General features: G+C 37.5%; 1 protein-coding gene across 1 annotated transcript in view; it reads right to left on the bottom strand.

Annotated features, from left to right (window-relative positions):
* The window catches only part of klhl14 (kelch-like family member 14), a 149,430-nt gene that overhangs the window by 13,399 nt on the left and 111,054 nt on the right, over window positions 1-24,977 (bottom strand). Inside the window, exons 6-7 of the mRNA XM_072570444.1 lie at window positions 21,909-22,099; window positions 8,914-9,072 (exon numbers count right to left, since the gene is read on the bottom strand). Coding sequence (XP_072426545.1) covers window positions 8,914-9,072; window positions 21,909-22,099 — 350 coding nt within the window. The remainder of the gene's footprint in view (window positions 1-8,913; window positions 9,073-21,908; window positions 22,100-24,977) is intronic.

The raw sequence follows: 24,977 nt of genomic DNA on the forward strand, positions 1-24,977 counted from the left end.
AACTTGAGTCAATGGGAATCAGAGGAAGAACTCTCCTCTGGTTGGAATCCTATCTAGCACAAAGGAAGATGGTTGTGGTTGCTGGAGATTAGATGGGGATGACTGCACAATGTTCAGTACCATTCATGACTCCTCGGATACGGAGGCAGACCATTTCATATGCAGCATGACCTGGACAACTCCAGACTTGGACTGATAACTGGCAAGTAACTATCACGCCACATTTGTGCCATGCAATGACAATCTTCAGCAAGTGAGAATCTCACACCATCTTCCCATGACATTCAATGACATTACCATTGCTGAATCTCCCACTACCACCATCCTGGAGGTTACCACTGTGAACTGGACCAGTTATGTAAATACTGTAGCTACAAGACCACACCAGAGGCTAGGAATTCTGCATCAAGTAACTCACCTCATATCTACTAAAGCCTGTTCAGCATCCATGAGTACAATCAGGAATGTACCTGGATGGGTGCAGCTCCAGCAACACTCAACACCATCCAGGACAAAGCACCTTGCATGACCCATTCACCACCTCCAACATTCATTCTCTTTACCACTGTAATGCAGTGGCAGCAGTATGTAGTATCAACAAGAGGTGCTGCTGTAACCCACCCATGCTCCTTCTAAATGTATGATCTCTATCAGTCAGAATGACAAGGCAAGTTAATATATAGGAAAATCATCATTTTAAAAATCCCCATCAAGCCATACAACATCTTAACTGGGAAATATATCACTTACTGAAATTTCCTTGCTAATGGTATTATGGACATACCAACACCTCAAGAACTGTAGTTCAAGAAGGCAACTCACCACTATCTTTTCAAAAGCTGTTAGGGTTGGGCAATAAATATTGTCCCGGGCACCAACATCCACATCCCATTAATGAATTTTTAAATAAAGGCTTTAAAAATGTAAAGCAATTATGGAGCTGAAATGGTGCATAAGTAAAAGTGAAGTAAACAATGAGAAAGATAATAACATAATCCAGGAAAGTGGAAAGTGGTGAAATGGGCAGACATGTGAAAATCAGCCATGATCTTATCGAATGGCAGAACAGGTTTGAAGGGCTGTTCCTTGCTTGTACGTAGTATCAGTAGCAGCAATGTCTGTGCAATTCTTGTCGAGGCAAAGTCCCATCTTCACATTGAGGATATCTTCCATTGTGTTTTGTGGCACTACAACTGTGCTAAATGGGTTTAATTTTGATTAGGTTTGATATCTTAAGACTGGGCATCCATGAGGCAGAGGGGAAATAAGTAGTCATTCCTTCACTAGCTAGATCAAAATCCTGGAACTGAACCTTCACGGCACTGTGAGGTTATCCACAACTAATGGACTGCAGCGGTTCAAGAAGGTGGCTCACCACCACCTTTTCAACAGCAACCATGGATGGGCATTAAATGCTGGCCCAGCCAGCAACATCCACATCCGAGGAATGATTTAAATTGCTGTTAATGTGTAAAATGTGCTTTCAATAATTAAATTGATTAGGTGCTCTTTCATATAATATGCTAAGCTTGGAGTACACAATTTAAGTATATTAATTTTAATGAAGTGCCAAAGCAGAGATATCTGTTTGTGAATGTGTATTAGTAAATAAAGGGGGCAGGGCAGGTACAGAGTTGTTAAAGTATACAGTGCTTTAGTATCCATAAGCAGAGGCATGGAGTATGAGAGCATGGAGGTAATAATGAACATTTATAAGTTACTGGCTAAAAATCACTTCAAGGATTGTGTAGAGTTCTGGGCACCACACTTCAGGTTACGAGAATGGTTCTGGGGTTGAAACACTGCCATTATGAGGAAAGTTGGAACGTTTTCTCCGAAGAGGAGAGCTTAAGGAAGGTTTTGATAGAAGTTTTCAAAATTGAGGGTTCTAGGTTGAGTAGGTAGGGAGAAATTGTTCACACTTCTAAATGGATCGAGACTCAGATGATACAGATTTAAAGTGTTTGCTAAAGAAGCAAATGTGAGGTGAGAAAAGCCTTTCCACTCAGTGAGTTTTTAGGGTATGGAATACACAACCTGGAAGTGTGGTGAAGGCAAATTAAGTTAAGGAAATCAGTAAGACCATGCATGATTATTTCTATTCAAACAAGGTGCATGGTTACAGAGAAAAGCCAGGAGATTGGCACCAAGCTAAAATGCTTAGTGTGCCAATACAAATATGATGGGCTGAATAGACTCCTTTCCACTACAACAGTTGTGTGATACTTATGGACTTACAGAATTAAGCCAAATATTGAGTTGGATTAAATGATTAATTTGGCATATTAATAAATCAAGGGCTGCTCAAAATTCAAGCTCCAGATCTTGTCTTGTATAGGTATAAGCACAATTTTATGCATTAACTTAGTAATAAACTAGTTCACAGTAACTGCAAAAAGGTCAAAATTCTACCTGCCATTTAAATGTTATTGTTAGCTATTGATTTACTTTCTGATTCTTACATCAACCCAACTTTTTATTCACAAACTTTGGCGTGAGCATATGTGATGAATTTTCAATTTTAAACAAGAAATAATTAGAAAAAAATTGAGGAGAAATTGCCATGAGAGTTCTTTCATGCCTCCAAAAGACTTATTTTAAGACAATATAAAAAAAAAGGTTTATTTTGTATTGACAAAGGTCTGACAGTACTCTTGTCTGCACAGGAAATGGTATGCCTATGAGAAGGGAGGGAACCTAATGAAGGAATCAATGAAAATTAGAAAACAAGAGGCAAAGAATTAAAACTTCTTTTGGCTTCCAGCTTAATAGATTACTTCATTATATTTATTAAATATATAGCTACAAGCAGCAAAGCAGCCCAATTTACATGTACAGAAGCAGGTAACTGCTATTGTGAAGTGCATTATTGAATTTGGTGACCAATTTTCATCTAATTGTTTAGATTATCTGATACTGGTATGTTGTTGGAAAAGAAGCAAAGGAACCAGCAGGAGGAGAAGCATTTTTACAGTAAGACGTAAGGAGCTGAAATGCACGACCAGAGATTTGCTGAGTTGTTCTTGCAAAGGGACAATGTAAACAGAAACTGTCAAATGGCCTCCTTCTGTGCTGTAATTATTTTATTATTCTAAATTTTGCCAATATTGCAGGCTAGGGCTCTAACGATGTGGCACAAGTATAGAGGCTACTATTGACATATCTCATTGTTCTAATTTTTCTTCACCATGATGCTGGTTATTACTAGGAAAGAAAATAAAGAAACATATATTTTAGACTGGTTCTGGGATCCAAACAAAAATGTTGATAGCCTTTTCAGTAGTGGAGAGAAGTATTCCTTTATACTGAATATGCTAGCGGCATCTGGATTGTCACACTCACTGACTGGGCTATATCAATGTAAAATTAGCTTTTATGCTTCTACTTGATCTCCCATCATGTTGCTGACAAGACATCAAATGAACTCAGATGGATTCACAAAAATGTATCATGTAAATTAAATCATATTAATTGCACTGGTTTCCCTTCCCAAGATTATTAATTAAATGAAAATATATCCACTCAGTGGAATGGGGTTTTTGTAAAATTTATTAATTATATGATAGCGGATGGTTTGATATTAATGTAGCCACTATTTAATCAAGTTGTATAAATTCATTAGTAAAATGAGTGGCTATGTAGTATAAAAGGTTTGCTCCAAAAAGAGGGAAGTAGAACAAGACTAGACTAAAATGTATTAATTAAATAAAAGGTAAACATGCAAGTAAGAAGTGAAAAAAACAAGTGATCAAATGTAATTTATTGTAACAAACATAAATTGAATAGATAATGAAAGAAACTTAATTCAGAATGGACTACTAATAAAGATATAAACTAGATAGATTAATTGCAGCAGAAATGGATTGATTTGATCTTGAACAATTGAGGCTAATGAAAATGGAGCACCATGGGAGCAGCAGATTTGAAGGCCATGTATTTTAACAGCGATGAAAGGGCAATAATTTCATTTTCAGTTAGCATTCAGGAGCTTCAAATTTTCCTTACATTAAGATTAGACTTCCATTCTCATTCACTGTATTTTTATGCTGAGGAAGTGGTCACAGATTGAAGATGTCCAGCCACCTCTCAAAGAATGCCTGGGGTGAGTGAATGTGAGAGTTGATGGTTTAGAATGCTATCTCCATCTGCTGTGATACTGGATATTCTTTATCTTAGTCATTGGGTACCTTAGTCATCAATTCTCACCCAAATCACTATCCACACACACCATGTGCCCTCTACACCTTCCATTGCATTCCCCATGCCCAAATTTCAAATACTAATCATATTAAGAACAAATGAGGCCTGTAATAACACTAGCAAGTCTTTTAAATAATCATGGGGAAACAAAAGTCAAGCATACAATATGCCTCTTGTTTCCTGCAATCTCATAAAACCCATCAGTGAAACATAGCCAGTACTCTGTTATTGAAAAGACCTTTAATTACCTTCATACCTTGCTAAAATAAACACAGACATTGAAAAATCACTTCAAAGAAAGGAATAATTATTGCAACTCACATAACTCACGATCAAACAAGCTAGTTTTGTGTAAACAATTCCATATTGGGTTGAGACCATTTGGACAAACTCATAAATTATTCACATTGAGGCTATCTGATAAAACAGATGTTAGGTCATCTGTTCACCCTGCTTTAATTGTTACAATGAATTAAAGAGTTCTTCAAATCAACATCCATGGCCCTTGACTGATATTTTCACGAAAGTATAAGGAGGTCAATGTTTTCAAAGTGAATACTGAAATATGTGTCTTTATATTTTATCTGCATTTCAAATCTTTGCAGTATCATCATTATGAGGAGCTAGATTTTACCCTCAGTCAGCAGGTCTGAAGGCAGGAGAATTGGACAGCTTACATACCACTTATGACTTCAATTATCTCTGAAGCAGGTGTGAGGCAAGTTGGCCCAAATGCCAGAGGGAATCCTGCAATTGTTGTAACATAACCAGTAATGGGAGAGGCAAACACCAGGTAGCAAGTTTGATTGTTTTACCTGTGTGGGTTCATGATGAGCAAGGGTGGGGGATTATCTAAGAGTAAAGTGTATCCTTATATAATTGGGCTCCAGCATCCTTTGGATGGCCATCAAGATTTTACCTCCCACCTAACCCAGTTTTCTCTTCCTTTATTGGTCTCTCAAACCCCATCCCCACCCAGAATCTGCCATTTGGACACTCAGTTAAATCCTGATCCAGTGCCACATGTTTCTTTCTCAATATTCTGGAGAGCTGCTGCAGCTCTCTGAGGTAGGACTTGCTGCAGAGGCATTTCCCCTCACAAGTTCCCTCTTGTTGACCTTTTAGCCAAGTGTTTGAAATCTGATGGTTAAGATTCAGTCCCAAGGTTCAGCGAATGTCAGGACATCATATCAATGTGAAAGTCAAAGCACATTAGAATTTGATTCCACACATTGTGGAATACACTTTGTCCATGCTCAGCACAGGTCCACTTAAAGAATCTTTATCTTTTAAGGTCATTGCCTAATCAATCAATGCACTGAATGTATATTTAAAGCTGTATGAAAACCTTAAACAAATGAATAAATATTTAAAATGACATATCATAAACCATCTACACACCTTCTAAACCTTCCTGTCAAAGGTTTCCTGATACCATATGTCCTGCAAAACCTGACCTGACCCCATCAACAATTCTGGGAGTTCTGAAATGCCCACTCCTGTAATAGAGCTGACAAAGTTTGGTGTTTAATGTGGACTTGCTTTTGAACCCTTATTCCATGCCAAAAAAAAATTAACAGCAATTGAAATGTGGAAAGAATTCTGCCATCAGGTTCTACCCATTACTTTAAAAGCTAGTTCACCTCAATTCTGACAAGGAGAAAGATCTGAAAAGCTGGCCCAAAAGTAAGAAGAGGGAAAGTACCAGTTGAAACAAGGAAATGAGAAAGGGAACTTAGAGTCAATCTGTGCCTGGGCCTTTTTTTTAAATGGAAGACTGGAGTTCTGCATTTCTGAAAGAAGATTCGAGTCAAGACTGCTTCATAAATGCAGGGGCATTTGTGATAAAACTATGGCTTTAAGAGGTATAGTTCTTCCTTTTTTTTGAAGAGACGTTTTGAGCCATAGGTACCAAGCTGTCTCCTCCAAGCCAACAGAGTAAACAGGTTGTGAGGCCTTGGGTTTTTTACTTGAAAAAGTTGGAACAATAGCAGCAGCATGAATGGATGGGGTCAGGCTCCCACAGAACCCTGGTTTAGTTTAGATTTCATTCATTATTGGGGTTTTGAAGTTAGCTGTGGAAACTGCCACATTAGCAGCATTTAAAAGGCATTTGGACAAATACATTAATAAGAAATGTTTAGAAGGATATGTGCCCAGTGCAGGGAATGGAATTAGTGTGGATAGACATATTGGTCGGTATGGACAGTTTGGGTCAAAGGGGCTGTTTCCATGCTGTAGGACTCTATGACTCTATCTCTCTCTCTCTGTTGCAGCTAAAAGCTTGGGTTATCTTCCCGCTCCCAGAATAGCATGTGAGACAATCTGTTTTACTGACTTTGACATTGCATGTTTATGAGATTTTACTATATTGGAGCAGTTGCTGTTTAGAAGGTAAACAATTTATTATTCTGTTAAGTTTTCCAATAGAGTTGAAATTAGACCAATTCTTCTTGTTTTTATTTGCATTTTAAGGGCAAGAATAAAGTACATTTTGTTTAAAGCGAAGTAGTATGACCAATCAAATTATATCTGGAACACAACACCTTATACTTGCCTTTAAATAAGATAAAAGTTAGGCTCTAGGCTATCTCATTGATATATTAGCAATGTGCTAGATCTGGTGCATAATACATTCATCCATTCTGACAGTTCTTTCAAAGTACAGAACTGTTGGGGAAATGCAATCTGTGCCCTCCTTTCCTAGCAGCCAGCTGCTTTATTCTGACAGTTAAGAGCTCTGAGAGACACTTCGACAATTGCTGTCCAAGAGTACGTGCGTGAGATGAGTTTGCTGTTAGTGTGCTAGAAAGGCTGGATTCCAGGTGGGTAGGGGTTAGGGTGCCAGGTAAATTGTGTTTTAAGTCGCAGGATGAGGGAAAGGAATCAGATCCTAGTGGGAATGGGGTGATTGAGAATGACGGAATGGTCGTGTTTCAGTTCTGTGGGGTTTGGGTTCCCAAGAGGTCTGGATGGTGAGTTGCTGAGGGATGTCAGATCAGGTTCCTGGAGTGTAAAAGATCTGCAGTTTGAGAGTACGGTAAGTATGGGGTCAATTTAATTGTTACTCAGGAGTTAGACTATGTATTTAATAGTCTAACATTTCCTGAGTAACTATTTTATTTAGTTTCATCTGAAACATCTAATGTGACAGATTTTTATGAAGACTTTTAAAGAGTCTAGGCATAATTGAATTTCTCAGGCAATTCCTTTGGAGAGTGCTGTGATGGGGATTCCTATGCACAACTTGGATCTATACCCGCTTAATGACTGTCTGACCAGTGGAAAATATGCCCAAATGTTTTTAATCTGTAAATAAGCTCCAATTTCATTGACAGGTAAATGGAAACATTGTTGCTTGAAGACCCAAAAGAAAGGTGGGTGAACCTGACTACCTGGTGCCACAGCACCACCAGTCATGGGAGCTCTGTAAGTTCAATATAACAGATAGATAGGGTTTTCATGGTATTTTTAAACTCTGAAAGGGCTTCAGTAGTTTTTTTTCCCCCATTAGAATGCGTGTACACAAAGAGTTTTCATTATTGCCATAAAATCATAATGGTAACATCAGCATAACTAGAAGTAAAGTTTATAGATGCGATGTGTTTGTTGTCTTAATGTGTATATAGAGCTAGGAATAAGTTTTGAGCCAGAGCTCATTACTTTATCTTATCATCTGGTCACATGCAAAAGTACAGCTGATATCATAACAGCATAAATATACTCCAACCTATTTCAATCTTGTGCCAATCTTTGACTAGAAGCAAGATAACAAGGAAAATTTATAATTTCTTTGACTTTGTGGTAAGTCTGCATTTTTTTGAAGTGTTGGAAAAGGACTGTTATGAATCTATATCAATTCTAGAAGGATTGATTTTCTGTGTCCTGGCAACCTTTGGCCTGGAAACATTACTAACAAGAAGAAAGTTAACATACAGACACACTGTGTGACCAGACAAAAAGTGCTGTCACAGGGGAAGAACATTGAAGGCATATATAGAAGCAGCTGTATATTTAAAAGGGACAGAAAGCTGAAGATGGGGGTAGAGCAGTGATTGTTAATTCCATTCCTATGCTTTAGTTTTGCTTGAGTTGAGCAGACCATTTAATAACATTCGTTAAAGGATTAAGTAAAGGTGTTTCTGGGAATCTGTGTGATCAAATACCATCATGAACCTAGCACAGAGATTCTATAGGATTGTGCCATTTGGGTGATGACTGTTTCCAGTGGACTTGGACAAAAGGAAACTACTATTGCAGGTGATTTCAGGGCAAGTAACATTTGATTGAGAAAAATAATAGATCTAATATACAAGAGACCAAGTTGGAAAACCTGTGATATTGCACATGGTGCCAGATTTGAATGGGGAGTGATATGAATTCTTACAATCTCATGAAGTCTTTATTCTCTACAATTCTATTTATAATTCATATTTCATAATGATCATAAATTGCCAGTTATGTCATGTTTGCTTTACGTTGAATCTGATTCATATTCTAGTATAGTTACAAAATCATGTAATCTGTCCATTTGAGAATGGCTTGCTAAATTCAATTATTTTTGTTTATCGTTTTTCCACAACAATGGGTATAAGCTTTACATTGTCTGATTTCTGTATAAAACAGCCTGACCTACAAATGGGCTTCTAATATGGTGATTTATCCCATATTTAATATCTGTTCTAAATCCAGTACTTTTCATTTGTAACACACCTTTTAAATGGTTTCCCCCAATGGCATACAGACGATCATTCACTACAGCCAGAACATGAATAGCCCGTTTGGTGTTCATATCCTGTTTTCTGGCCCACACATCCATTAACGGATCATAGCAGTACAGCCACGATACATATTCACCATTGTGAACACCTCCTGCAAGTAACAATAAACATTTAAACTGTTATTATTATACAATTTATGATTTCCTGTATGTTTTGCTAACTGAATGTACATGTTAATTGAATGATAGGAATATGAAATTTATGTGTATGTTCCCAGGAATATACTGAGTAATATTATTATAGGAACATTGAACACTCATCAAATTTCTCTCCAAACTAATTTAGAAGAAGTGCTTGGTTACTTAAGAATAACAAGTTAATACCATTGTTAAATTGTGATGACAGTAATTTAATCTGAACATCTTTATAAACACAGTGGGATGGATACCCTGTATAGAGTATTCATTAAGGGTGCCAGATAAATCTTTAGCTGCTTCAACTGAACTTTTCATCAAGGAATTGCTTCAAATTTCCACTATGCTTCGGAGTTAATTATGTCTATGTTTTGCTCACTGAACAGACATATTTCAACCAGTTTTGCATTATCAACTCTCTCCAGCAATTGCACAAGCTACTGCATAATTGAATTAATCATTTTTTTGTTGAGTATCCAAGGAAAAGTCAGAGTTCAAACTCATGAATTTAAAAATATTTATTCTTCCTAGACCCATTGTCAGCAGAATTCTAAATAATGTTAAAGTTAGCTATGCAAATTATGAATGAATAGAGTCAAGTGATAAAATAAATAATGGAGGTTAAAAAGCAGGTCAGTTATTTCACAATAATTCAGTTTAAAAATTATGCATGAGATCAGTATCTGTGATTGATATAAATAGGTGAGATTAATTTAGGATTAGGGTTCTTAGATAACTGAGAATTTAACAGCCTTAGAGAACTATTCTATTGATTAGATGAAATCTACATTCTTGTATTTAGTAATGATTTCAGAGATGATATAAGCTCAACTTTATGAACTAGTAACTTGACTTCTCTCTTTCTGGGTAGGATGTTTTTAGCCTTCTGAAATGACAAAATAGGGAAACTCATATTTGCAGAAATGTTATTCATTTGCCCTTGATCCTTTGCTTCCAGGTAAATACACTTTGCTTGATGATAGTTCTATAGGTGGCTTAAATCTTACCTTCCTTGATTTCAGAAGAAACTTATACATCTGACTGTATCTGGCTGGTACAGCAGTATATTCATAACTTCTGTAAACTTTCTAATTCTGTCAGAGACACACTTTCCAATTTTACAAAGACAATTTCTCCATACATCAATATCTCCACCTTTTACTATGACAATTACAGAGGATAATAGGGTATAAATAATGTCAGTTGTCGAGATCTGACTCAAATAAGGGGAGAATTGGGCACTCAACATGCCTACCTTAAATGTGCCCAGGAAAGAAAGGCAAGAGATAAAGGGGGCAGGATGACATAATTGATCAACGATACTGCTACAGCTCCATTATATATTTTAGGCCACTAGGTTGTGGGAAGAAGTCAAAGGAAAACATTTTGAGGCAAATTGCAACAATTCTAAGGACTTTAGAATAATGATTATAAGGAACAGCAATTACTATAAGACAAACTTGGAAAATAGCAATGAAAAATGTAGAGAGGTAATATTTTTTAAAATGTGTACAGACTAACTTTTTTGTTCAGTATCTTTCCAGTCGAATGAGGATGGATACAATGGTGGAATTAGTTGTGTGGAATGAAATGGAGTATGTTTCACAGGGGGCTTATTTGGGAAATGACGATTACAGTATAATTGTGGAAAAGAACAAAGACAAATCTCTTGAGAATATTTAACTGGAGAAGAGATAATTTCAGTGCTTTGAACAAACGTTTGCCCAAGTTGGGTTACAGACTAAGATTGGCAGCTAATGCAGCGAGTGAGCAAGGGAAGGCTTTCACGAGATGCTAGTTTGAGTATAGATCAGATACATTTCCTGAGAGGAAAGGAAGGTCACTAAAAGCAAGAATCCTTTGGAAGTTCAGTTTCAGTAGGCCATCCCTTGCTCATTTGCTGCGCTAGCTGCCAATCTTAGTTTGCAACCCAACTTGGCCAGACGTTTGTCCAGTTTTAATAGTCATTTTTAAAAAGAATTCAATTGCTTGGATGTTAGTAATATGTTATCTATACTAAGCATGACATCTCATTTTTATAATATCTCATAGTTACTGTGATATTTGAAGCCTTCTGTTCTTTATGGACAAATGCAATAAATTCATCATTACCTTAGCCATGCCCTTTAAGTTGCTTCTGGACAAGTCAGATCCTAGATTGAAATCTGGTTTAGCAGAGTTTTTTGTATTTTGTTTGGTTTTAATTAGTTTTATTAAATTTAGTTTTAAAACACATGCACTCAAAGCAGCAGACTTTACTTTAACAAAACATGTTCTGTATAAAAAAAAATGATAAAATAGAAAACCAAATTATTTACATATAAAATCACAGGATCATAGAATTTACAGTGCAGAAGGGGCGTTTAGATACATGTATCTGTACTGGCTACCCAGCTGGCCCTATTTTCCAGCCCTATCTCTGTAACCCTCTTAAGTTCATCACTTTCTATTATATGCAGGTCTTTTTGAAACCTCCTACGGAATTCACCTCCACCATTGTGCCAGGCAGCACATTCCAAATCCTAACAACTCTCTGATTAAAGACGTTTCTCCGCATTTCACTCCTAGCTCTGTTGCTGACAGTCTTGAAATTGTGACCTCGAGTTACTGACATACCAACTAATGGAAACAGAATATTCTTCTTTACCCTACCAAAATTGTTCAAAATTCTGAACGCCCCAGTAAGGTCACCTCTTAATCTTCCTGCTCTGAGGAGAATAAGTGCAATTTCTCTAATATTTCCTTGAATCTAAAATCTCTTATTCTTGGTATCATTCTCGTAAATTCTAACCCTAACCCTAAGCTTAACCCTCTCTAGGGCTTTTTAACATCCTTCCTTAAATAAGGTGCCCAGAACCAAACGCAATATACTCCAAATGTGGTCTGACCAATGATCTGTAGAGATGTAGCATCACTTCCTCACTTTTATATTCTATAATTATACTTATAAATCTAAGGATCCAATAAGCCCTCTAAACAACTCTTTCAACTTACCTGGCTATCTTCAAAGAACTATGATTGTGAACCCCGAGATCTCTCCGCTCCTGTACTCCCCTCAAAGTCGTACCATTGAATCTGTATTGACTCTCTCCTACCAAAATGCAGTACCTCACATTTCATTGCATTGACATTCATCTGACAGGTGAACTGGCCAACTTGTCAATGTCCCTCTGAAGTTGCTAAGCATCACCCTCATAATCCACTATTCTCCCGAGCTTAATGCGATCTGCAAATTGAAAGATTTTGCCCTCAACATGCATTTCTAAGTCATTTATACAAATCAGAACACGGTTCCCTGGGGAACACTGCTCTCAACTCATTGAGAAATTCCCATCTATACTTATCCTCTGTTTCCTCTTTTAGCCAACTATTAATTCATGCTGCCAAGGACTGGTTAATCACAAACACTTATAATTTGCAAACCAACCTGCCATTTCAAATGCTTTCTGAAAGTCCTAATATACAACATTCACAGACCTACCCTTGTCCACTACCTGTGTCACTTCATCAAAGAACTCAATCAGATTTGTCAGGCAAATTCTGCCCTTAACAAAGCCATGTTCACTGTGTAGCATTAGCTTATTTTTGTCTAAGTGTATATTTACCTTATCCCATATTATGGCCTCAATGGATTTTCCACTATGTCAAGCTGACAGGTTTGTTATTTCCTGCATTATTCTTTGCCCCTTTCTTAAACAATAGCGTCACATCTGTAATCTTCCATTCACCTGGGACTAATCCTGTGTTCAGAGAGGCTTGGAAAATTTCTTTTAATGGTTCCGCAATTTGTTCCCTTATCCCTCTCAGCAATCTAAGTTGCATTTCATCTGGGCCTGGTGACTTTGCCACCTGCAGTGCTGTCAGCCTTTTTAGCACCTCTTCTTGATCTATCACTATACTTCTTAGTTGCTGCACACCTAGGTCATTGTCATCATTTTCTAATTTGGTAAATATAGAAGCAAAACACTCACTTAGTAACTCTGCCATGCCCGTTTCTTCAGTGAGCCTTTACGTGCTTCTTCCTTATGGGCCCCATTCTATCCTTCACAACAGTATCTGACGTGCAGATTTCCATAATCTGCCTACAAATGCTGTCTTCTACTTCCTCCCCACTATATGAAGATCTATGATAAACACTCAACAAGGTCACTTCTCCTTTCCTATTTTTCAGCTCCAACCATATAGATTCTAATTTAGGAATTGCATTTCATTCAAGGGCAATGATACTATCTTTGATCAAGACTGTTAGACCTCCTTTTTTAAGCAACCTTTCTCCTAAAAACCCTATTACCCAGGTTGTAAATTATCGAGTCAGGCTTGAACTACATTTCTGTCAGTGCTATGCTGTCAGATACCCCTAAACCAATTTCTGCTTCCAGTTCTGTGATTTTGTTGTGATACTCCATGCACTTACATACATAACTCTGTCCTATCTCTTTCCTGTCCAGTGGAAGGGATAATTTCTTTGTTTACTGTACTAAATTTAAAGATTTTAAAACACACAGTAACATACAATTTCATGAATCTAAAAAAGATGTATTTTACAGTATTCATATTGGAGAGGGCATTCTATAGAGTTTAATTTAACTGTGGCTTCAATTTTGCACATTACTGGAGCATTCATACAACTGGCCTTAGACTGAACAGTTTCAGATAACACTCTAAGGGTTGTAACCAAACATTCTTGATTTGTAACTTTTGAACTAAACTGCTAACACTGTGTAATCCATTTCATAAAGGTTTTGAGTCACCTGCTTTCATCAGGAGCAATTATTTTACACATTCAGCTTCTTTTATGCATCTAACTTCAGCTAATCCTTTTGCAAAATCCAAAAGCTTTATTTCAAGCTACAGTTGTTTTCCATAATCAAAAGGAAAAACTATCAATCACTGACCTTCTAAATCCAAAGCATAACTGTGTACTTCGTTTCTCATAACAACTATCCCAATGTAAACAAATTCCCGTTAGCTCCAAGAACCATCTCTCAGTCTTTTTTCAAAAAGAAATCACAATGGCTACAGAAATACCTACAAGTTATTTTCAGACACAAAGACCAAAACCATATGCCACTTGCTCAAATCCAACCTCTAAACTAAATGATATTAAAATGCATATAAATCACACATATTACTTCCCAACTCATTTTGTGAATTTTACATTACCCATCGACTGAGTATTTAACAAAACTCAAAATGAATTGTCCTCCCCGGTGTAGTGCTTGTGGCCTCATCACTTAATAAAGGGAGCTGCAGAGAAACCAGTTTACCATAAATGGGGTGTGAATAGCCACTATTCATCTTCCAGTGGGCAGTAATGGATTCTACCTTCAAATCATTTGTATCTGCAATAGAGATATTGATCATATGCTTACATAACAAATCTTATTACTCCAAGACCCAGTCAGAAACATGGCAGTCTGGAAACTAACAGAATAAAACAGGGATCGTTCTCCAGGCAAAAGAATAGAACTCTGTCTCACTGCCCAGGCACTGTGAGAGAGGGAAAAAATCTGAGTTAACATTTCGAGACTTGAGACTCTTCATTGGAAGAAGTTCTGAGACCAGCTGAGTTTTGCCAGCAATATCTGTCTTTCTTTAGTTTTTGAGTGAGAGAAGCACTCATTTATTTTCACCTACAAAGATTCACCTCTGCAGAAACTTGGCTGCAGCTTTGTCTGGAAACCCAGAGAATCCCAAATTTAATTAATCTGAAAGAAAACCACAACAGATAACATATCCAGGCTTGAAATGTATACATCTTAAAGGATTGAAATTTAAACACATGATTTTCTACTTGTATTTCTGTTAATAATTTAAATGCACATTGCATATCTAGAATCCATCTTTGCTCATTGTGTCTGCCTGTGTGGATGCGCAGAGAGGTATTTGAAATGTTATGCATTCAGTTCCTTCCAAGCTGCGGCTGGTGATATTTGCAAAATCTCATTCACATCTTGCATAAGCGAAGCCATTGATTCTGTTTACTCATGAAAGCCAACCACATCTTATTAGTAGATGCCATGAATTGAAAAACTTCATGGAGACACTGCAATTCCTTGAAATGGTGCCACAGCAATCAAGTAATCTATTGGAGGATGGACTGTTGAATTATCCAATATTGTTAGATTTTTTTTATTAGTTCATGGGAGCTTTCCTGGTAAACGTAGCATAGTAACTCACCAAGACTTCTTCAACAGCACCTTCCAAACCTGTAATCTCTATCACCAAGGAGGACAAGAGCAGTAGAGAAACTATCTGAAAGTTCTACATACCACCCTCACTTATTACTATATTTCTGTATCATCATTATCACTGGGTCGAAATTCTAGAACTCTCTTCCTAGCAGAACTGTGGTTGTTCCTACACTACAAGGACTGTAGATGTTCAAAAAGGTAGCTCAGTACCATCTTCTTCAGACCAATTAGAAGTGGCAATAAATTCTGTTCAACCAGTGAAGCCCAAATTCCATAAACAAATAAAAAAAGTCTTGTTTAACAGCCATTATTACTTATTATTCAACATGGTAAAAGCTAACAATGTATCAGACAAGACTTCACACAACACCTTGAGAGAGAACCAAAGCCCAGAAGTCATATGGTGCTACATCCATACCCAATGATGTAGCCTATCTAATGAATATATACTCATTAATCCTTTACACTGCGTATTTACCTGTGTTCGGGGGCTCCAGTGAGGATCCTCATTCTGAGGCCTCATGTGTTCCTGGTAGCATTGCCAGTACTGGAAAGCTGTCAGCCTCTGACTGGCCAAAAAAACTTCAGAGGCAGGACATCTGCAATGCAGAAGAAATCCTTGCTGGCATTCCCTCTGCTGGAACACAGCAGCAGCTAGTAAAACAACTTGATTGTGACTTAATTCCAATGACACTCAAAAACATGGTCAAAACGTGGGTTCTACCAGTTCTGCAACCATCAGATAGATCCATGTTGTATATAGTAAATTCTGCCAGTCTAGTCAGGACAACGGTTGTAAAATTTGACATTACTGTCTACTCTGCTATGTCTGCTTTAAAATGGAATTCTGACATTTAGCTCCATTCACAGTGAGGCTTCTTTTCAATGTCTTTCTTTTACAGTGCGGTACAGATCACGAGCAGAATAAATTCACCTCAATGTCATGATGATCCATCTAAGCTCACCAAGGTTTTATAATAAATTTATCCAGTGAATTTCCTGATTGAGTGCTTGCAGTGAGGAACTTGGAGGATGTGTTGATCAGTATTTAATTCTCTGCCCACTTAAACTGATAATAGAATCTAAAGATACAGCACAAAAGGCAAGAACAATCCAGCTAGTCCTACCCTTTCTCAATTTTCATGAATTCTTTTCCCCTTCATGTAATTATCTAACTCCATTTGAAAATCTTGATTGAATCTGCCCAGTCTCCCTTTCAGACAGTATGTTCCAAATTGTAATTGCACAACGCCTAACATTGTTTTTCCACTTGCTAGCTTTGGCTCTTCTCCAAAAATCTTGAAGTGAATTCTCTTGTTTTGTGATTCTTTTGTCAATGGGAACTGTTTCAATTGACTGTCTCTAGACACCTCATGATTTTGAATAACTCAACATTTTTTTTTATAATTCTTGGCACGTGGATATTACTAACTAAGGCAACTTTTATTGACTATCTTACATTGTCCCCGAGAAGGTGGTGGTTCGCACCTTCTTAAACCACGGGAGAGTAGGTACATATACAGGGACATTAGCAAGTAGCTTCCAGGATTTTCACCCAGCAACTGTGAAGGAACAGTGATATAGTTCCATGTCAGGATGGTATGTGGCTTGGAGTGGAACTTTCAGATGAAGGTGCTCCCATTCATCTGGTACCTATGTTGTTCTAGGCAGTAGAGATTTCCAATTTGGAAGTGTTGTAGAAGAGGCCTTGGTGAGTTTCTGCATTGCATCTTGTAGAAGGCACATGGCAGAGTAGACTCTGGGTACCAATCACTTGTGGCTTGTGATTGAGGTACTTTGCTGCCACCCGTTCTGGTTTATCCAATGGGTCTAGTGTGTTGCTTGATTATCACTGGTCGAGATAAACTGCTGGAAAGACTTACCGGGAAAACGCGTTTGTTTTATATAGGGGAGTATATTTTATTGCATGGTAACATCACAAACGGATTCCTTTAATCTCACAAGTGTTTATTATGGAAGATGACTGCACTTTTACAACACATGCTTTTTTCCTTCAGTATCCTGGATTTCTGGATCAGCCAATTGTTTATGGTTTGAACTGGCGTTTACTTTTGGATGTTCAAGCCATGTGTTTCTTTTTTTTAAACTATATTCCGAATCTATGAACATTGTTTTGGTATCCATGAAGTTCTATGCAGCTCATTTCCATTTTATACATGCAAATCTTTACTTTAAATCTGTTTATGTATCTACATTCTTCAGCTTCTTCATTAAGGTGAATGCTTTCATTCTTTTTGGTGAACTAGTCATTTTCACATCTTTAGTTGCATTACTGTAGATTGCTGATCACTTAGCAGCACCTCTGTCATTGGCACTGACAATTCAAAGATCGAAATGCTCTTTGCTGATGATAGGAATGGGAATATTTCAACAGTGTGCAAAATCTACTTCCTGTTGACAGCATGAAATAATTCTGTTATTTCAACATAGGTAATCTCAATGTCAGTATGGGTCTAGGAAATCCAATGAAATATTCTGACAGATGCTGTCTGAACATCTTTGTTTTTGATCCATATGTTCTCAAGGAGTTAGTCAAACTCCTTCTGTTAATGCAAGAATATTGAGGCCAAGTCACACATGTCGGCTCAAAAGTGAGAAGAGTTGATTGCAAATGACATAAACATTTTCAACTCTCATAGAATCCCTACAGTATGGAAGCAGGCCATTTAGTCCATCAAGTTCACACAGACACTCTGAAGAGTGTCCCATCCCCCCCCCCACTCTATCCCTGCAATTCCCACGGCTAATCCACCTAGCCCATGCATCCCTAGACATCACAGGGCAATTTAGAATGGCCAATCCAACAAATCTGCACATCTTTGGACTGTGTGAGGAAACCAGAGAACCTGGAAGAAACCCATGTAAACACAGGGAGAACATTCAAACTCCACACAGACTGTCACCCAAGGTTGGAATCAAACCTGGGTCCTTCATGCTGTGAGGCAACAGTGCTAACCACTGAGCCACTGTGCCACCCGTATGCTGTTTGTGTTGCAGTTACTTGCAGCATGCCCTTAATTTTAGGATTCATTCCACAAAAAACTCTATTTTCATCTTATATCCTCGTAACTTCTGTTTCTTCAGCTATGGTATCTAATTGGCCAGGATAGTGACAGTTGTTTCCTTATCAACCTTAAAATTAACAAGACATCCATTGATTTAAATAAAAATCTATGAAACCTGAGTTGTATGAATCACTAATTTCAGTTTACTGTCTAAATTCCCTTCAGAATGCCAAGATCTTTTTTCCTAAAGGAGGTATATCACCTAATCATTAATTCAATTATTCATGGATTTGCCTGAAAGCTGAAACTTTCTGTTAAATCTTGTTTGTTCAAGAATTTTATTTGTCCTCAGACTGAAGTAATTACCAGAGGCTTTTTAAAACATCATGAAAACTATCTGTGGCTTCTTTAGCATTTTGATGATTTTTCATGTCATTCGCTGTTGAAAGAAATAGTGCATTAATTTGTTCATCCTTAGATTTATTGTTAATTTTGAAACAATTCTATATCTCAAGAAATGTTATGTCCACTATGTCAAATCCCATGTCATTTTTTGCCCATCTCTGACACTGAATCTTTTTTGGAAGTATTTTTTTCATCTATTTCTTCTTAATGTGTTTGTTTATTCTTATTCTTGTAAAGTTGTTCTAAATTTCTAGTTTCTCCATTATTTTGTGGTCGTTTGTCTAAAAGTTTGCATTCATCCACTAAATCAGTGCTGTTTAAATGCAGTAATCTTAAAGTGTCTTCAAACTCTTACACTCTAGTATTGAAATTTTGCAGTATTTTCTTTATCTGCAAGCTTTTAAATTCTGTATTTTGGCAACAGCATGAAATTCTTCCAATGAAGCATTTAATTCAGTTAACTAGCAAATCTGTACTGTGTTACTTCTTTCAAGCTTGAATTGTATTACATGGGATACTGTATTGATGTAATGCTTATATGAGTTTTCCTGCTTTTCTAATGATTGAAATGGTGGTTTTTCTGCTTCTATTAGTTCCCCCAACCCCAGCATATGTGGCCAAGTTGAAAGTACCTCACTGTTTTCAGGTCAAAATGAATGTTCTCTTGCCTTTCATGGCTCAAAGCACGTGTCCTTTACATTAAAAAAAATGGTATTTTGGTTGCAGGTTGAAAATTTAAACTGTGAAGTTTATATGTCCCAACCTTCTAATAGGATTAATATTCTTCTAAACTTCCTCTTTTGTTATAGTCTTTCTTCAAATCATTTAACTTTGTCCTTTTTGTCCCTTTAAATAGACTGTACTTTAAGATTACTGCATTTAAACAGCACCAGTTTAGTGGATGAATGTAAGTTTTTAGACAGAAGACCACAAACAATATAGAGAAGCTAGAAATTTAGACTGCACTTCTTGTCTGACACAGAAGTTGCTGGAAAAGCTCAGCAGATCAGGAAGCATGTGTGAAGCAAAAACAAAGTTAACGTTTCGATCTGGTGACCCTCCCTCAGAACTGATGGTAGCTAGGAGAATGTCAGGTTGCCTGCAGAAGATAGGGCGGGGGAAGAGATTAGCAGTAAATAATAGATAGTGATATATCTCAAAGAGAGAGAACAGTTTGGACGGACAGAAGAGTCGATAATGATCTGGCTGGGAGGGTGCATAGCTGTTAATTGGGACTGTTAGTGACTAACAATAGGTAGCGTGGAGTGGCAGATTATGCGATAATTTTGTGTGCGCGCGCATGTGTGTGTATGCACATCTCCAGTAAAATGAAGGAATTGAAAGAAAACCAGTTGTTTCTTCCCACTAAAGTTGCTGTAAAATGTTGCTTTTAACCATTCAGTCAGAGATGTCATAATTTGTAAACAAGCCCCACTGTGAAGAAGAAATCAAAGAACCATGAAGGAAAAGCTGGGAAAACGAAGGGACTTGCGAAACAAAAGGAACCCATCCCTAAGGACTGATACCATTGAACTGTTTTACAGTAGTTTTCTCCCCTCCACCCATAATGACGTTTTTTGTCTGTCCGAATGTGAGTAGAAAGGGTTTCTTAGAAGGGGAACGAGGAAAATTATAAACTAACGGTTCATAATTGTTTCCCTGTGAATGGAATCTATTTATGTGTAATAAATAGTAATTGGTGTAAGTACAGAAACTTGTTTTGTGTTTTCTGTTAACTTAAATCTGTCAGAGTTAAACTGAGGAATTGCAAGCTTTATGTTCAATAGCATCTACCTGACAATGTGGGAACATAGTCAGGTATGTCCTGTGTCCAACATAAAGGACATATCTAACTCAGCCAAATACATTCCATCCCTCTACTCTCGATTATCAGTAAAGGGATGGAAGGTGTTACCAACAGTGCTTTCAAACAGTATCTACTCAGCAATAACCTGTTCAGTAAAGCCCAGTTTGGGTTCTGCCAGGGCCACTCTGCTCCTGACCTCATCACAGCTTTGGTTCAAACTGCAACAAAACAGCTGAATTCCAGAGGGGACGTGGAAGTCACATCAAGATTGCATTTGACTAAGAATGGCATCAAGGAGTCCTGGCCAAACTGGAGTCAATAGCAATAAACGTTAAAAAAAACTGCTGGTTGGAGTCATACCTGGTACATAGGAAGGTGATTGTTGGAGGTCAGTCATCCCATTTGGTTGGCACCATATATACAAACATCATTTTTTTTAATACAATGCTCAAAGTGTACCACCAATGTGCAGCAGTGTGTACTACTTACAAGGTGCACTGCAAAAATTTATTAATACTCCTTTGACAGCAGCTTCCAAACCAACAACCACCACTATCGAGAAGGACATGGGCAGATGATACACAGCAACACCACTGCCTGCAAGTTCCTTCCAAATCACTCACCACCCTGACTTGGAAATATGTCATCTTTGGTGTCACTGGATAAAGACTGTGGAATCCCTCCCTAAAGGCATTGTGGGTGTTCCTACACCAAATGGTTCAAGAAGGCAGCTCAGCATCCTGTCCTCAAGGGCAACGAAGGATAGCCAATAAATGTTGGCTCAGCCAGTGAAACTCACATCCTATGAATGAACAAAAAATAAGGATTCAGAGAAGACAAGTTGACCTTTTAACCAATCCACCTTTGCAGTTGGCAGCTCTTTTGGCTATTTTTGAACATTAGGGGACGGCGGACCTGATCCCAATTTGTGCTCTGGAATGCAAACCTGATCTTTTAGGCTGTTTCTCCTGAGATAAGTGTGCAAACCAGGAACTTACCCAAGACTGCACTCCCAGTTAGCATTTCTGGTTGATAAGTGGTCATCTATCCACAGACACTGTCTGACCTGTGATCATTTTGATCAATTTCTGCTTTTGTTTCCTTTATCTGCTGGCCTTTGGCTGGTTTGAAAGGTTAAAAAAAAATCAAATAATTTAAAACAGAATGTAGTGAATTAGCAGTGCAGAATGCAGTGAAACACCAGCTGAATCCTGCCTATCAAAGATTAATTTATGATGCAGCAACTTTACTGAGAGAGAGGAGTAAGAACAATAAAGGAAGTAAATCAGCACCTTTAAACAATTTCTTAATTTAAAATTCAATCAGCAGGAAAATAATTAATCTAAAATTGTAAAAGGTACCTGATATGTAAATCTTTCCATTGTGTACTGCACCAGCATGTGCTGCCAGGGGCTGAGGAAGAGAGGACAAGTAGCACCATTCATTGGCTTCCAGATTGTAACATTCAACACTTGACAAATAACCTGTTTCGTTCCTTCCACCAATCGCGTACAAATGTTTATCCAGAAAGCAGGCATAAAAACTTGCTCGCCTACAATACAATTAAAAATCAGATTATAAAACACCTATCAGAAAGACGTATTATTTTCTGATTTTAAATGTAAATGGTCATAAATTCATGTGCTGCTGGTTAGTAATGTTTCCCATTAGTAATGTGAATTTAGAAGACTGGAAGATTGCCAGTCAGCTGCTCATTCTGAGAGTCAAACAACCCATAACATTTGAAGCTCTCAATCTCATGGAAGTGAGATTTCCTGCTTCAAATGGATTCAGGCTGGCACATCATCTGCTGGGACTATAGTACAACAGTGGTTTATAAGAATTTTGTGGGACATGCATTCCTATTCATTCTGGTGATTCATTAACTGTATTGCCTCAGCCACTCTGTTATAGTAGAAATTTGTACATTTTCATCACACTTTGGGAAGCTTCTGATTGCCCATTTCGGTTTCTTGCTTATATTTTGTTCTTCCCCCAAATCCTGGAATATCACTCTTGCCACCAAACAGCATTATAGCTATGCTGACAGCTGATAGATGGCAGTGGTTCTCGAAGGCAGCTTACCTCACCACGCTCTCAGGGGTAACTAAGAACAGCCAATAAACACTGGCTCAGCCAGTGCTGCCCACATTTCTTGAGCAAGTAAAAGTTAAGTGGAAATTTATCAGTGGGTGTAATTTAATGTATTTCCTATAGTGAGATTACTGGCAGAGTTGTTTAATCTGGTTGGAGAACGATGGCTGGGGACCCCACTAACTTCCTGCCTCTCTTCAATTATTGTCCATTTGAGGGTCTCATCCCGCCACCATTGGTATTCACCAAGCAGTAGGTGGGGAGCTTGCTATTTGCTACTAAAAATTAAACCTTGATGGGAGGCACCTGAAGAGTAAGTGATAAAACAATAGGGAGTAACTTTAACTGAGTTAAACAACCATCATTGGTGGCCTCAAAACTGGACTAGCAGACTCATTGCTCACTTAAAGCCAACACTGTAGCTGTTTTTAAAGGATCTATAGCTGGTTGTCCAAATCATCAGCCTATATCAGACAAAAGTCATTTTTAAAACTGTTAGAACATAAGAAATATGAGCAGGAGTAAGCCATAGGGCCCTTTGAACTTGCTAAGTCATTTAATAAAGCATAATCAGGTTATGCCTGAACCATATTGCCTTCTTGCCTCTGCCAGAATGAAGTTCTAGGCAGAAAGGTTCATGGTCAAGCTTCTCACCTTATCACCAATTGAGGTCTTTAAGCAGACATCAATGACTTGCAGCCTAAGTCCTCTATAATACTGGGACTCCAGGGTGTCTTTCTAATAGCAGACATGGTCTCCTTATAGAGCAAGTTTTGCAAACTAATAATTTAGAAGATACAGCATGGTCTTACGCCATTTGTGCAGCCCCAACAACACAATCAGATGTGACCAAATGATTCTGTTTATATAAGGAGTTGGATTTTATTGATTCTGCCAGTATTTTTGAAGGTGAGGATGTTGTGGGAGGGGGGTGTGGAGCTTGTGAATGCAGCAGATGGCATTTTGAACAGCTAGCCAGAGAGGCAAAGAGCACCAATACAGACTGCCCGCAGAACTGCTCTCTGAAAGGTACCATTATCCATGAAAGATCTGTGAAGCAGAGTACAGAAGAGATGAAGACTGGAAGATACAAAGGGAAGATCAACAGCTGGTTGGTTTTGAAACTTGATTTTTTTGTTAACTTAATCTGGGTGTTTTATCAGATCAGTATATTGCTGTAGAGTTGGAAGTAGATAAGTCGATCAGACAAAGGAGGTAGATAGTTGTTACTTAATGTTCTCTTTTCTTGGAGTTAAAGAATAAATTGTTAATTTTTTCTTTAAGTAGTGGGATTTGAGTAGCTCTTTGTCACTCATACTTAAACAAATTACATGGTGAGGTAAGCTTTTCTGTGCAGAGAAATTAAATTAGCAGAGGGGTGTACCCCGTGTCATACCACTTAAATTCAAAAATTGCAAGTGATTTTCTTTGGGACATATTAACTATAGTGTGAGCATTGCTGTTCTATTAAAACTAAATAAATTGCCAGATTTTTGTGTGTGCTTTTGCATACATGGTTATAGTTTTCAAACAAACATAATAAATTGCATTTACTCTAAGCTGCTCTCAAATCTATACTTTGTTGTGATTTTTCAGACTGGCCATAAACATCAGAAGCTCTGACTTTAAAGTTCCATTCTGTTATCTCGTAAACCATTCCTTGAAGACCCATTCCATCGTCTTCATTTCATGGGGTTGTGATAAGAGTTCGGTTTATCTGGTATAATGGGGCAGTGGCTAGCTAATATTCAGGAAACTTCACTCAACAAGGCAATTAAAAGTGATGATTTTGTAATTGTAAATCTGAAGTAAAGCCTGAACTGTAATAAATATACTGATTATTTCAGCAAGACACTCACTCTTGTGTACACTAAAATAGCTAGACATCTCCATTTGATGAATTTGTATTCATGTCATGGTAAGTTGCTTTGTGAGATCATCGTGCCTTAGTTTTAATTAAACATCCAACATATAATCATGAATTCATTTTATAAAGTATTAAAGTATATAAAGCTGAACATGACCATCTTCTCACTTCTAAAAAAAAGTCACCCAAGAAGACAGGTTCTATGGTTTATAAAACAGATTTGTTAGTTTATTACAGTAATTGCCTGTATTCATTATCCCAGCTTTATCCTAAATTTAGATTTCTGGAATCAACATATTTTTAGGATTCTATTCCTGGAATTTCAAATTATGGTGTGTTATTTTGATCAGTACAAAGTCAAGTCTTTTTAACGTATGTCTCAAAACAACCACATAAACACCACAAATATCAAAGCTCCTGCAGGCCACAGAAAAGAGACTTTGAAATAGGCAATAATTAAAAATTGGAT

The sequence above is a fragment of the Chiloscyllium punctatum genome, chromosome 5, assembly GCF_047496795.1.
Source record: "Chiloscyllium punctatum isolate Juve2018m chromosome 5, sChiPun1.3, whole genome shotgun sequence".
NCBI lineage: Eukaryota > Metazoa > Chordata > Chondrichthyes > Orectolobiformes > Hemiscylliidae > Chiloscyllium > Chiloscyllium punctatum.